The sequence below is a fragment of the Neopelma chrysocephalum genome, unplaced genomic scaffold (genome assembly GCF_003984885.1).
Source record: "Neopelma chrysocephalum unplaced genomic scaffold, ASM398488v2 Primary Assembly neopelma1_75, whole genome shotgun sequence".
Taxonomy (NCBI): domain Eukaryota; kingdom Metazoa; phylum Chordata; class Aves; order Passeriformes; family Pipridae; genus Neopelma; species Neopelma chrysocephalum.
The window spans coordinates 2,975,682-2,989,207 of NW_020897736.1; the positions used below are offsets into that span (position 1 = coordinate 2,975,682).

General features: G+C 40.7%; 1 protein-coding gene across 1 annotated transcript; it reads right to left on the reverse strand.

The window, feature by feature from the left end:
• Nucleotides 1-907: 907 nt before the first annotated feature.
• LEO1 (LEO1 homolog, Paf1/RNA polymerase II complex component) lies at nt 908-12,917 on the reverse strand. Its single transcript, XM_027688503.1, has 12 exons — nt 12,824-12,917; nt 11,345-12,070; nt 10,982-11,086; nt 10,169-10,263; nt 9,371-9,516; nt 7,897-7,981; nt 7,462-7,556; nt 7,042-7,176; nt 6,545-6,680; nt 6,046-6,232; nt 5,673-5,770; nt 908-2,294 (listed from the first exon to the last, which is right to left on the reverse strand). Exons 1-12 carry the CDS (start codon nt 12,879-12,881, stop codon nt 2,190-2,192), a joined length of 1,971 nt encoding a protein of 656 aa, XP_027544304.1. The 5' UTR covers nt 12,882-12,917; the 3' UTR covers nt 908-2,189.
• Between the last annotated feature and the right edge of the window lie 609 nt (nt 12,918-13,526).

Consider the following 13,526-nt stretch of genomic DNA (forward strand, 5'->3'; position numbering starts at 1 on the left):
TAAAAGTCCACATTTAAATAAGACTTTAAAAGAGCAATTTACAAAAGACAAGAGTGTAAAAAATTACTTCTTTTCATCTTCGTAATCCAGAAAAAGCCTCATTTTTGGAAGCTAAAGTGGACCACTTACTTAGTAAAGGCTTAGTCAGCATCAAACTTATGAAAGTGATTAAAACATTTTCACTCTTAGGAGTGTAGTAAAAATAAAAATAGCCAACATCTTCATTAAACTGACATAAAAGCAAACACATTACCGGTGAAATGGTGCTGTTTCCATATGCCAAATTTGTTGTTTAAGAGGTATCTGGGAAGCTTTTAAGTTAAAGTACAGCATGTTACACCCATAATGAGTCCCTTCCTAAACAGCTGGTTTCTTCCTGAGAAGGTTACAAACGGAGAGCAGGTAACCTCATGTAAGGAACCAGTCTCCCAGCAGAGGTTTAAACTAAGAGGATTACAGGGTCAAAATTCTAGCAGACGGAGAAAGGTTTTATCTGCACATTAAAGAGGCACAGAAACTCTTAGATAACAATTTAATTATAGAAAAAAAGAATAGTTTCTCAGGCCATCAGACTTGCAAGTTGATATTTTTCACTTTGTTTTCTTACTTGCAAATGTCTAAACTGCAGTCAGCTGCTCAGCAGAACATATCAACACACCAGAGCTCTGTCCTACTGCAGCCAGAACGCTTCCCACACCTTCCAGGCAGGAGAAATGGAGGTAGAGTATTGTGACAAACAACCGTCCTAATTAAAGAGGACAAAAGCAAGATGTCCAGGTTGAAAGCTCTAACTCAAAGAACCGGGGAATATCACGAGCAAAGCGCTCACTGTGAGGCACTTTCACCCTTCTACTGTTTTATAAAAAGGCAGAATTCAGCTGGGCAGGAGAGAGATGGGGAACAGTCCTTCAATAACTACCAGCTACTTTATTTCAGCTTACATAACACAAATCCACATAATCAACTTTGCACAGCATCAGTCAATGATTTTGTTTAAAGAGGTGTTCAGCTACTTCCATTTTCTCAACTTCTTCAAGTCATATCCAGGCTCTGCAGGACTGTGTGAAAAGTCAGTCAAAAAGGCAACACAGAGAATGTAGGAATGCTCCTTCACCAAGCACAGAAAACACATATGGGATATGTCATCCTGGAAAGAAAGTGTGGAAAAGTTCAGGTATTTCTTCCAGCGTTTCCCCACTTCACAACTGGTATTTGATCATCAAATAAGGTGTTTAGAAACAGTGTAAAAGCAGCAATGGACATTCTCCTCCTGTGACTTCCCAGCTTAAAAAAAACCATTTATAAAACCAACCAGCAACAATAGGAAATAGCACCATAAGAATTATATGAGATTCTGAGACACTATTATTAGGTTGTATTTTTGCATTCTGGTTCATCTCCCCTTTTAAAGGATACTCTCATCTCTGCTGGCAGAAATTACTGAGTCTTGATAAAAGGAGTGCTTTTACTCTGACATTTACATCACTAGCATGTGCCAATTATTATTATTTTTGTTGTTTATTATTATTAATAAGAAACAAGGCAAGAGGCAGATTTTCATTCTGGGCTTCAATGCATGAAAAATAAATGTCTTCTGTGATCAGTTAACTATTCTAACTGCATGAACTTCACAGTTTACTCAAACGTGGCAAGAAATATTTTTAGTTAGCAAAATATACCAGCATAGTAATGTGCTGTCCACTGTAAACAGGAAGTAAGGAATATCTAGGGAAAAAACAGACTTGTACTGTACCACTGTATGTTCTTCCAACCCTTCCACACAGACAGCAAGCTAAATCACCATACCCTTGTCAGACAAATTTATCATTTAAGCATTTAACAGAGATTAGCATGGCTTCTCCCAATGAACTCAGTAAAGTTACTGACCCATTCACTTGAATAACCAGTTACTACAATTTTCAAAACTTAAATGTGCTGTGCAAGATAAAAACCAGCACTGTGATGATCCCTGGTGCAACATGTGCTGCAATAAGAGAAAAATCTTATAAAGTAAAAGGAAATCAAAAAACTTCATTTACACCAAAAACGCAGACTTTGGAATTTTCCTTTATCAAAATAACCCCATTATGGTTACTTACAACTTTGCCCTAAGAGAACTGTACAATATATATATAAATATATGTATAAAAAACAACAACAAAAAAATCAACTGCTGTTCTTCCTTAATATTAATCGTCATCTTCTTCCTCTTCATCGCTGATCACGTATTTCTTATGCTTCTTACTTGCTTTGTCGTCATCATCTGCTTTTCTCTTTCCAGAAGGTTCACCCTCCTAAAGGCAAAAAAGGACAAAAATAAACCACCATACTTGAAGCTAAAATAAAAAAACAAACTCAGAAGAACAACAAAAAGACCTCAAAGCCATTCTTGTAAGAAAAGCAAAATTACTAGTTCTAGGTTTTCCATTTTGGTAACTGAAATACTCAAGTTCAGCCACCAGTGTCAAAACCCCCACCCCTGGAGCTCCATTCACCTCAATGGACCTGCAACCACATCTGCCTCAGTCTGAGCTATGGCATGGGCAGTCTCTGTCATAATCTGGATTTATAATGTGCAATATCATTCTCAGCAAGTCTTACAAGCATGGGTAACTTGGGTAACTCCTCAGATTTGCAGTGAATTTTCCAAGAAACACACATTCCCCTTAGGCAGCCGTTGTAGCTTTGCTAAGTTTTCAGACTACTTATACTTACATGCCCTAAATCAGAACTACTGAAGCAAAGAAGAAATCCTGTAAGTGGGTAGGCATTTTGTTCATTACAAAACCAAAACCACTCTCTGGCATAAAGAAAAAGAATTATGAGAAGCCACTTGTACTCAGAATCAACACCAGTTTACAGTCCAAGAAATATAACAGTTTATGAGGTGTCAAAGGGCTGGTCAAAGGAACTCAAATCACTGAGTTAATTACCCGTTTGCAAGTAATAACATAATGACTTTTATAGACTGGATGTTCCATTTTCAGTCCCTGAATATAAAGTTAACAGGTTGATTTTTTTACTCCACGTACATTTACACCAGTTCAGTTTGAATCATCCTTCCAAACAACGTTTTAAATCACTACTTATTCATGAAATGAACACCTGAAGAAAAGTACAAAGATCAGTGTTTACAGAGCCATAGTGCTGTCTACTCTCTTATATGGGTCTGAATCGTGGGTCATCTACCGCCACCACCTGCGACTCCTGGAACGCTCCATCAACGCTGCCTCTGTACAATCCTAAACATCCACTGGGCAGATTATGTGACTAATATGTCTGTTCTAGAACAAGCAGCAGTGACAAGTATTGAGGCCATGTTGCTGAGAACACAGCTGTGCTGGGCAGGGCACATCTCCAGGATGAAGGACCAACCACCCCCTCCCTAAGATCCTGCTCTATGGTGAACTTGCCACCGGCTGCCGCAAGAGAGGAGCCCCGAAGAGGAGATACAAGGACTCCCTGAAGCAACATCTCAGCCTTGGCCATATTGATCTTCATCACTGGCCTACCCTGGCCTCCAATTGGGAGGTCTGGAGACACGCAGTCCATAACGCTGCTGCTTCTTTTGAGAGCACACGCAGGATCACCATCGAGGAGAAAAGACAGCGCAGAAAGAATCATGTCCTGCCAATACCATCCAAGGAGTCTTTCTGCTGTGCCTTTTGCAACCCATCTTGTCTATCTTGCATTGGCCTCTTTAGCCACCAGCGTGCCTGTAGCAAATGTGGGTAGAGCCCTTCCCAAATCCTCGTTCGCGAAGCCGAGCCGTGATATTCATGAAAAACTCATCAATCGTGACGTGAAGAACAAGTGGTAACTCAATTATTGCTTAAAAAGATGAGTATCTTTAAAAATACTCTCATGTCTAAGTAATCTCATCCCTTTTCCCATTTGTCAGTTTTGGAAGTGGAGGGATTTTTTTGGTTTGGTTTGTTTTTTTAAAGCAACTTGCTTGGATTTTACGAAGGAGCAAAGACTGAGTTTCAGAACTTTAATTAAAGCTTCAGAACTCTAATGAGTAATTATTTATCCAAAAGCATTTTATTTTGTATTAATGCATGAAGTTAATACCGTGAGAATGTCACTTAGGAAGGAATTTTAAGCATGGAAACCAGAAATTAGTAGGGGTGGGAATCTCAGTGATAGCCTCTTCCTCAAAACAAGCATTCTCTTGTAATCTAGCTGGGCTATTGTTCAATGAGTCATCTTCCTGTTCAGCAGAATACCCCCATTAACAGTGAAACTACTTGCTGTGTGGTGATAAAGTGTATTAATCACAGATTGACATTTACAGTAATAGCAACAAATTGTTATCAGGACAAAGATTTGTGCTGTGTTGTTGACTGACAGCACATAAAAGCATGTGTGTGTACAAGGAACTCAGTGTTTCACATATGTGGATATGTATTACAAATATCACAGTTCCTCTGTGGCCCTGAAATAAGTACTTACACATGGCTGGGTTTTCTGTAACACTGTAGCACCCCTCCATGGCCTGACAGGAATATTACCTTCAAGTCATGGCATTTTAAAATGGAGGTTATTGTTCCTCGAGCAGCAGAGAAATGCTGTTGACTAGACTTTTTCTTCTGAGAGAAGGGAATTGCAAAGTCCTGACATCGCTGTATCATGAACTAACACCTGGTAGTGTCTTACAAATAAACAATTCAATTTCTACAAACACTCACAGAGCTCACAAAATTACAGTTTTGTCTACACGACTCACTACTGTGGTCTCCAGGACTGTGGTCATATTTTCTGAAACATTAAAATTTCCTAATGTATAATAAAAAGCCAGAATCTATGTCCTTCAAAGAAAAATCTGATTTTTACTCCTGCTTCACATTACAATGCCTGTTAGTGCAAATACTCAGGTGACAGTGTAAGAGGAGTGTCCCAGCAGCAAGAACATGCATTCAGAACGCAGCAAACACCCAGAGGCTGGGAAGTGTGGGATTCCTCCTGGGGAGTTTACAGGAAGCACAGTATGGAAGTGAAAATGAGAGCAAGCTTCCTCCTTGTGTAACACTGCAGCGCTGCACCGGCAGTGACACTACCTGAACTAAAAAAGACTCATCTGATAATACCCAGCAGTGATAAATTACAAACTAATAAAACACAAATTCAGATGAGGAATTAGCACTGCTGCTGTAGCTACAGTGACCTTGATCATGTTTCTAATGTTTCGGATGATACTCGGGTGATGGATAATGTCTTTTTAGCAATAGACATTAACTCCTTTTAACTCAGTTTTTTAACTCTTCTATTTAAAAAGAGTAGAAATACTATGTAAAATGCTTCCACTATTTCCATAATAAACAGGAGAGGACCATGTAGCTTGGACAACACTGCACTAGGATTCTAATATTAAGTCTTCTTACTCGTTGCATAATTTTGGTAAAGTCATTTTACATAACTCTGCATAAATTTCTCCATCTTGAAATCAGCAATAACAATAGGGACCTCCTCTGGGAACCACTCATGTCTATGAAACAATGTAGTGTATAAGAAACTGGTGATTAATTACCATGGAAAGCATGCCAAGTCAAATAATACATTTATCATGGCATTAATGAAAACTATGAAAGTCTCAGCTTTAAAAATCAGATTTAGTGCTGAAATTTTCCTCATCAAGAATGAGCAGCTTAAGAACAAAGTCCTTTTCTTACCTCATCACTATTAAGTTTCTTTGCCTTGAGTAGTCTTTGGGTTTTATCTTCATCTGAGCCCTCATCACTGTCCGAAGAGTAGATTCTAGCACGTTCCTCTGCAGAGAAAAATAAAAAGATAAATATTTATCTTTATATGAAACTGGTGAGGAAGAGAGAATATTAAAAATAATTGTCTTACATTTAGTCCTACAAAAATGCTGAAGTCCCAGAGAATCTAAGTCCAGAGTAAACAAAATAAACTTACACAAACTGAATTAATGTCTCCTCATGTATCAACTGGCAAAATACCGTCTTATCAGGACTGTCCTGTGAAATTAATCTATCTGAACCACCCAGGCCCTAATAACGTGCTGTTAAGGTTTATGATTACCTCTGATGCCACCTTTGTATCTGTTTTTGATAGCTGCCAGACTGATTGCATCATCTCCCTCATCCTCCTCATCGTAGCGATCGGGTTCCAGGTAACTGGCGCTCAGCCCACGCTGGTGCTGCTTCTCCCGCATCCGTCGCTGCTGGGATTCTCTGCGGATGGAAGCTCTTAATCTCTCCTCTTCTTTCTGTCCAAAGAAGCAACATATAAAGACTGATGGATAAAAAAACCCCAAACAAACCGTCTCAAGCGCTCTTTGTATTCTACTGCAGCTTTTGAAATAATTTCACAGCAGTGTAAAGGCTGTAAATATTGTCAGTTTTGTCACCTGTAAGGTTAAGCAAACCACACCCATGGCTTACAACTCTTGCCTAAAACTCCAAAACATACTGTTTTTCATAAATCATAGAATGTTTAAAAATGTTCAGCTATATTACAGTTGTGATTTTTTTAGATTAAATCAGAAGATTTTATGTGTGTGAGTTCCATGCCACAATACCTTAATCATTTCTGTGCGCTGAGACTCTGGATCACGACCTGCCATAGGCAAAATACGGATTTTCTGGGTCTTTGAACATCTATCTGCCAGAGACAGAGTCATCTTCCTGTGAGTGGCACTGTCTGTAGAGTGTGGCCTGGTAAAAGATTGCTATGGGTTAAATACCTCTTAAGAAATGTATCCATTTTCAAAGGACAACGGTAGGACCAGCACAGCTAAGATTTCAAAGATTTATCTGCACAAAAGTAAAAGCATCATCCATTTTTAAAACACATGTATAAAAAAATTACATGTAGCCTACATATTACAGTTGAATGGCACATTAACCTTTCCAGATTGGACACCTAATTTAGGACAAACCTTTGGAAAATAGCACATTCTTATTAAACAGTTAAGGTCTGAAGATTTACAAACTGGTATCTCTAATCTTTATATACTCGTTACAACACTTAATTTCAAAAATAGTATCAACATTTGATGTAGAATAGCATGTTTACCTGAAGGTTAACTTTGTCTTGAAAACAGCCTGTCCTTGTAGACCTGTCCCTTGTCTGATGAACAAATGGTTGTGATCTCCCTGCAGCGGCGCCTTGTACACGTCAAAGACCTCATTGCCCAAGTGGAGGGACATGCTTAAAGGAGATTCACAGATGAATTATTTGATAAAGCCACTACAGTCTATTTTTTTGTCTCATTTCTAAATGAAGAAAGCCTTCATGTTTCCTTTTTATATATGGCCAATAATTATATTTCAATCCAAACTAAGCAGAGTATAAACTTTTCAAAGCACCGAGACTAAAATAATTTGTGCTGCACAGAACTGATGTCAAAGCTTGTTGACCTTGTAATTTTGCATGTCATGGCACATCACTGTAAGAACAACTGCATTCCTTCAACAGCAAAAAGCCCAAACTAACCTTCCATCTGACCATTTGACTATCCGTGCATTACTTTCTCTGATCTCATTCCCTTCCTCATCTCGTCGCATCCGCCATCGTATTGTGTTTTCTACCTGTGGGGAAAAACCCAAAACATGTTTTCTAACTCTTAGTAAGGAATACTGTGGTAAAATATACTCTATATAGGTCAAGAATTGCAGTTAGAAAGGCTTGATAATTTGCTGCATGATGCAAAGAAACAAAGGTGAAAAGTGTTGCTTTTATATGTGGAAGGCAGCTGTTGAGTTTTTAAAAATTTATTACTAAAATGAATCAACTGTCCTCAGTGCTGAACTGGCCCACACTTTCTTAATCTGAATCACAACTTCAAAACCATTCCAAGATATCTGAAATAGACTTTGAAGAAATGTGGCTAGATAAGTGTAAAAGAGAAAAAGAAACTTAAAATCATACCTTGAGTTTTAACCTAGTTCTACCCTCTTCATCAAGCATCTCCTCATCTTCAAACTCATCTTCGTAATACTGGGGATCAAAGGGTCTGCAATAAATTTTAAAATACTTTCTTTATTCTTCCAAAGGATTAATCCAGATTATTCTAGAGTTGTGCAAAATAACAGGTTCTTGAAAATTTAAATTTTAAATTATAACCTGCCCACAACAGCAGGCACTGCAGTGAGACAGCCATTCCTGCAGCAAGGAATCACAGCATTGATTCCCCACCTCAGGAGCCCAACCCAAGTGTCCTCACTACCAGTGATTACAGCCACAGTAACATTCACACCCTCCAAATGGTTTTAGCTGAAAAAAGCAAGTCTGCCTCAGAAAATATTGTTTCTTTAGTATCAGGATGATGGGGTGAGGGTTAAGTCTGGAACAAAATACATACAACATTGTACAGAGAGAATAAAATGAAAAAAAAAGTCATCTTATAAATGAGGTGAATTGGAAATTTTCTAAGAGCACAATCTTTGTATTTTTTTTTATTTCAATCTCAAAACCAGCCAAAGAGAAAGGAAAATGAGATCGTTTTTCCTCTCTGGCGACTGGGATGGGAGTGGGTGGGGGAACACTTTCCCTAACCACCTTCCTAATATTTTCCAGGCTGTTGCAAGGGAAAGAAGTGATAAACAGACTCTGCTGCAGTGCAATTCTATTTTCAGTCCTGTCTGACCCCCAGTGATCACCAGGACTTATCTCAGTGATTACAGCCACTAACGGGATTCTTAACATTTCTCTCTGGAAGCAGCCTAGAGCCAGAGGCCACAAAGGATGGTTTCACTGAGCTATGACAGAAACAAGGCTGTGCTGCCACCTAACAGGACACCTACTGAACTTCCAATAAAGTTGCTTAACAAAACACTCAAAGAGAGAGATTTAACAGTAATTTGCTACAAGTGCTGAACCAGGCCTGTAGGGCCTAACATCACAAACTCCAATTATTTTGTTTCACATAATTGTTCCAGCAATGTCTTCAGTTTGGGTTAGGTAAACATGAAAAGGAGTAACCAGCCTCTTCACAGTAAAGCAGTACATTTAGCATATACAGATAAAAAAGGTCGCCATCTAAAATTCAAAATGTTGTTTTTAATCATTCAGAAGTGAATAAAGATCCTGTGCATTTGCCTTTCACATCCCTGAGAGCCTGAACCTATGTTTAAAATTGAACTGATAGCATGGGATTTCAATTAAATCACATTTTTGCTTTTTACAGGCAAGTTATTCAATCAAGCTGAAACACAAGCTCAAAATTACTCAGCACCTCATTACATAACAATAGATATTACAATTGAGTAATCACAGCCACAAGTTTTCATCTTAATGTCAACCATTTTAAACAGGGCAAACACATTTAGTTGTATTACTAAATAAGAGCAATATAGGGAAACGCCAAAAAACCTTATTAGTCATGTATTTAACGTGCAATTACCTGGGCTCCACACTGAGGAAGTTGGGGAGCTTCACGAAATATAAATCATTACCCAAGTCTGTGTTCACTTTTGGTATTTCTACCTCTATTCTGGTCTCTGGAATAGGCTCTTCTTCCTGCTGTTCTTGACTCAGCCCATTCTCATCCTAATGAAAAAATGGAGAGTAGGAGCATAAGTGAAAAGAAGTCTACCTGGCTACTGCTGCTCTAATAAGTACATTTTCCTTACAGAAATGTCATCCATATGCACAGAGAGAGATGGGGTAAAAAAGAACTCACACATTTTCATTGAAAGCAATTCAATTCAGCATTTTCATGTGCCACTTAAAGTGACTTCAAATACCAGTGCAAACTCCAGAGACGAGAGAGAGTAAAGAACAGCACAGAAGCTGATCTACAGTTTTCAGTTAAGCACCAGAGACTAAATGGGCAACAACTCCCAGATTAAAAAGGATATTTTTCTGCATTATCAACAAGAGATGAAAATTTATCATAAAAATCAAAATATTTTTGAAATAGCTGTAATAAGGTACCAAAGACAGCTATGGCTTTGGATGTTATTTGATGTCAATCAAAACTATTCAAAAAGCAGAGCAGGGATGGGGGAAGGCAGACAAATGAATCCATATGATAGTTATGTATAAAACTTTAATAATTCTTTCAGCTGGGGCAAAATTATCCGTAATGCTTACTTCATGTCATTACTTTTTTTCACTCAAATATTATTAAACTCAATGGGTGTTCTGCATTTCAGAGTGGAATGGTGTGTCCATTATCTCAAAAGTCAAGTCTACTCACAATGGGCTGTCCTGGGGTTGGTGGTTTGTCTTCTCCATCACTCCCTGAGGAAATGTCATCTGCACCTCCAAACAGATCCATGACATCTGCATGCTCTTGAGCAGAAAAATTGCTATTTTAAAACACACTTATATGTGCACACACAGGCCTAATGCAAGAACACTCACAGAAAAAAAAAGGTTAACAAATCCCTCGCTCTTATTAACACTTGAAATCACCTACAGAGGTTAAAAATTTCAAATGTTTATGAAGCCCACATTATTCCCTTATCCTGAAAAACAGTTTTTCCATGTATTTTTAAGCTAAGGATTCAAGGTATGTTTTCCTGGGAAGACTCTATCAAATAAGGGAACGTAGTTGAAAAATGGCAACAGAAGAATGTAAGATAATCCTTATTCAAGTAACTTGAACATAAGCAACAGCAACTTCATTATACATTTTGGAGGTTTTACTTCTCAGAAAATCAACACTTCTCTCTCAAGCCAGCTAACCCACCACAAAAACCAGTACAGGTTCCCTGGGCTGCTCTGATTAAAGGAACCATTTCTTAACATCTTTCAATAAAAACATATTGAAAGAACATTCACAGAAGAAAAGTTCATGGAGGAAGCTGAAAAGCTGACAGAACTAACCAGAGAGATTCAGAAGCACAGCATGTATCCCCCCCACAGAATTCCCGCTGTTTCATTATTTCCATGGCACTACAGTCACATGTACAGCAAGTGCTACCAATTCTATCCTGGAGCAGATGAATGGCACCTCAAGATGATGATTAAAGGACTCAAACCCCCACAAAACAACAACACAATTTACCTTTCTGCCCTTCTGTATCACTCTCCACTTCTGAATCTGATGCAATTGGTTTCTTTCGCTTCATTCGCAGAACTTCATCTTCGCTGTCGCTGCCCCTTGCAGACTCTACCAAGGAGCATAATTATTCTCAGCAAATTAAAAACTTTGCTCCACAAATTTTAAAATGCCTTTGTATTAGTAAGCTGATTCAGAGGAAAAGGAATTTTAAAAGTGCTGCATAAAAAAAGCATTACAAAGATGACTACAGTCGAAAGCTACACAATTAATGCCTTTACACTGAAGTTTGAATCTTTTCAGGCCAACGCAAACAAAACAATAGAGACCAAACCAGCAGCAAATCATTACTTCTGTACTCAGTCCTACCGGATTTGTGCTCTTGCTCCTCCTCATCAGAGTGCTGGGCCCTTTCCTCATCATCAGAGTTCTGCATCTTCTCCTCATCAGAACGCTGGGCCCTTTCATCGTCATCTGAGTTCTGCATCTTCTCCTCGTCTGAGGCCTGTGGCCTCTCCTCATCATCGGAGTTCTGCATTTTCTCCTCATCCGAGTTCTGGAGTCTTTCCTCGTCATCAGACACCTGTGGCCTTTCATCCTCATCCGAGTTCTGCGCCTTCTCCTCATCGTCGGAGTTCTGCTGCCTCTCCTCATCATCAGAGTTCTGCTGCCTCTCCTCATCATCCGACTGATCACTTTTGTCCTCCTTGCCCCACTTCTCGTCCTCTGAATGTGCTTTTTCAGAACCATCTCCCTCTGAGTGGTGACTGCCTTCATCTGAGCCGTGATCACGATCATCCTCGTCGTCGTCATGAGCAGCTTCTGAGGCGCTGTGCTGGTCCCCGTCCGACTGGTCGTTGTCCTCGTGCTCAGAGTGCCCCGAGGCCTCAGAGCGATTGTAGGACCTTTCAGAGTGGTTGTCACTCCCTGAGTGATGGGATGCTCCTTCATCCTCACTGTCGTCTCCAAATAGCTCCTTATTGCTGGGTTTTACTGCCTCCCTGTCATCGTCCTGGTCACTGTCGCTTCCAGAGGCGTTGCTACCAGAACCGGCGTTTTCCTGGTCGGAATCTGAATCAGATCCAGAGTCAGAATCTGCAAAACAAGCATCACCCTTTCAAAAGTCAAAATGTCCCTACAAGGATGCCCATAAGATGATGGGCATTGCTTAACACTAACCCCCCCACCACCAAAACCAACCCAAACCCCAGAGAGAGAACCTACAGAGAACTGTAAGAAGGACTGACAAAAGTTATCGAGTACAGTAAAATAAAATGTCTGCTAATAAAGGCACAGCCGAAGAAAGACACAACAAAAAATGATGCCACATGAAGTTTCAAGCCACAAGCTGTGATCTAAGATTCTAAAATTGTAGAAGGAATAAGGAATTACACAAAGGTAAATAAGATTATTAAAATACCGAAGGCTTAAACAAGTAACTACATGTACGTGGCTTACGATATCCTACAAATTCAAAAGTCACCATGTGTTTAACCTAAATCATGTAGCCGGGCACGTTTGTGCCATTGGAGCTACTCGTCAATGCTGAGGCTGGTAAACGCCGTTTCGAGCAGGAAAATAAAAGAACATCTGCCTCGAAAAGCGATTTACAAGAATGGAGACAAGTTCTTTGAAAACACGCTAAGGACCAAAGCCGGGAGGTGCTCCCTCATCCCCTCCCCTGCAGGCACCGACCCCTCGGCCCGCGGCTCCGCTCCTCCCGCGGGCCGCTCCCTCCCTGCCTCCCGCCCGAGCCCGGGCGATGCGAGAGGGGCGATACGGGGCGGGCGGGCGGCGCGGCCCGCCCGTGCGGGATGGAGGGACGACAGGGAGGCGACAAACCCGCACCTTTGTGCTCGGGCTCCGAGTCCGCGTCGCTGCCGAACAGATCCGCCATGTCGGCCATGGCGGCAGCGCGGCCCCGCCGGCGCGCGCGGGCACGTCACGGCGAGCGCCGCGAGCGCGGCCCCGCCCCAGGGCTGAGGCGCCGCCTCTTAAAGGGGCCGTGTCCGTGTGGGCTCCGGCGCCTCCTGAGGGAGGCGAGAACTCACCCAGGGTCAAAGAAAAGGGATCGCGTTTGCCCGTCTCCACCTCCGCTCTACACCGCCCGGTGCGGCTGAAACACAGCTGCACAAAGCAGCCTCACGCCCCCGCCGCATCCCTCAGGGCCCGCTGGTACGGAGTGAAATCCCGCTCCACGGCACCAGCCCCGCATTCCACCACCGTCACTCCGCTCACTTTCCCTCTGGAGAAGGAAAGGTGTTGCTTTGACACAACGTAAACACATGGGTCAGTTTTAAGCAAGTCAGTGTACTGTTTAAAAAAGCAAACAAACAAACCCCCAAAACCACAACAAGAATACAGTACTTTAATCATCCACAGCGTTTACTGGTTTACAATCTGACAGCATATAGTGCTGATAGGCTAAAACACTCAATGCATGTTTCCTCAATGGAAATTTAAATTGAACACTTGCTTGTTTGTAGCTTACAAACACAAGATTACTCAAGCTGTAGAGAGAATGAGGCTATTTCTTTAAAATACAACAGTA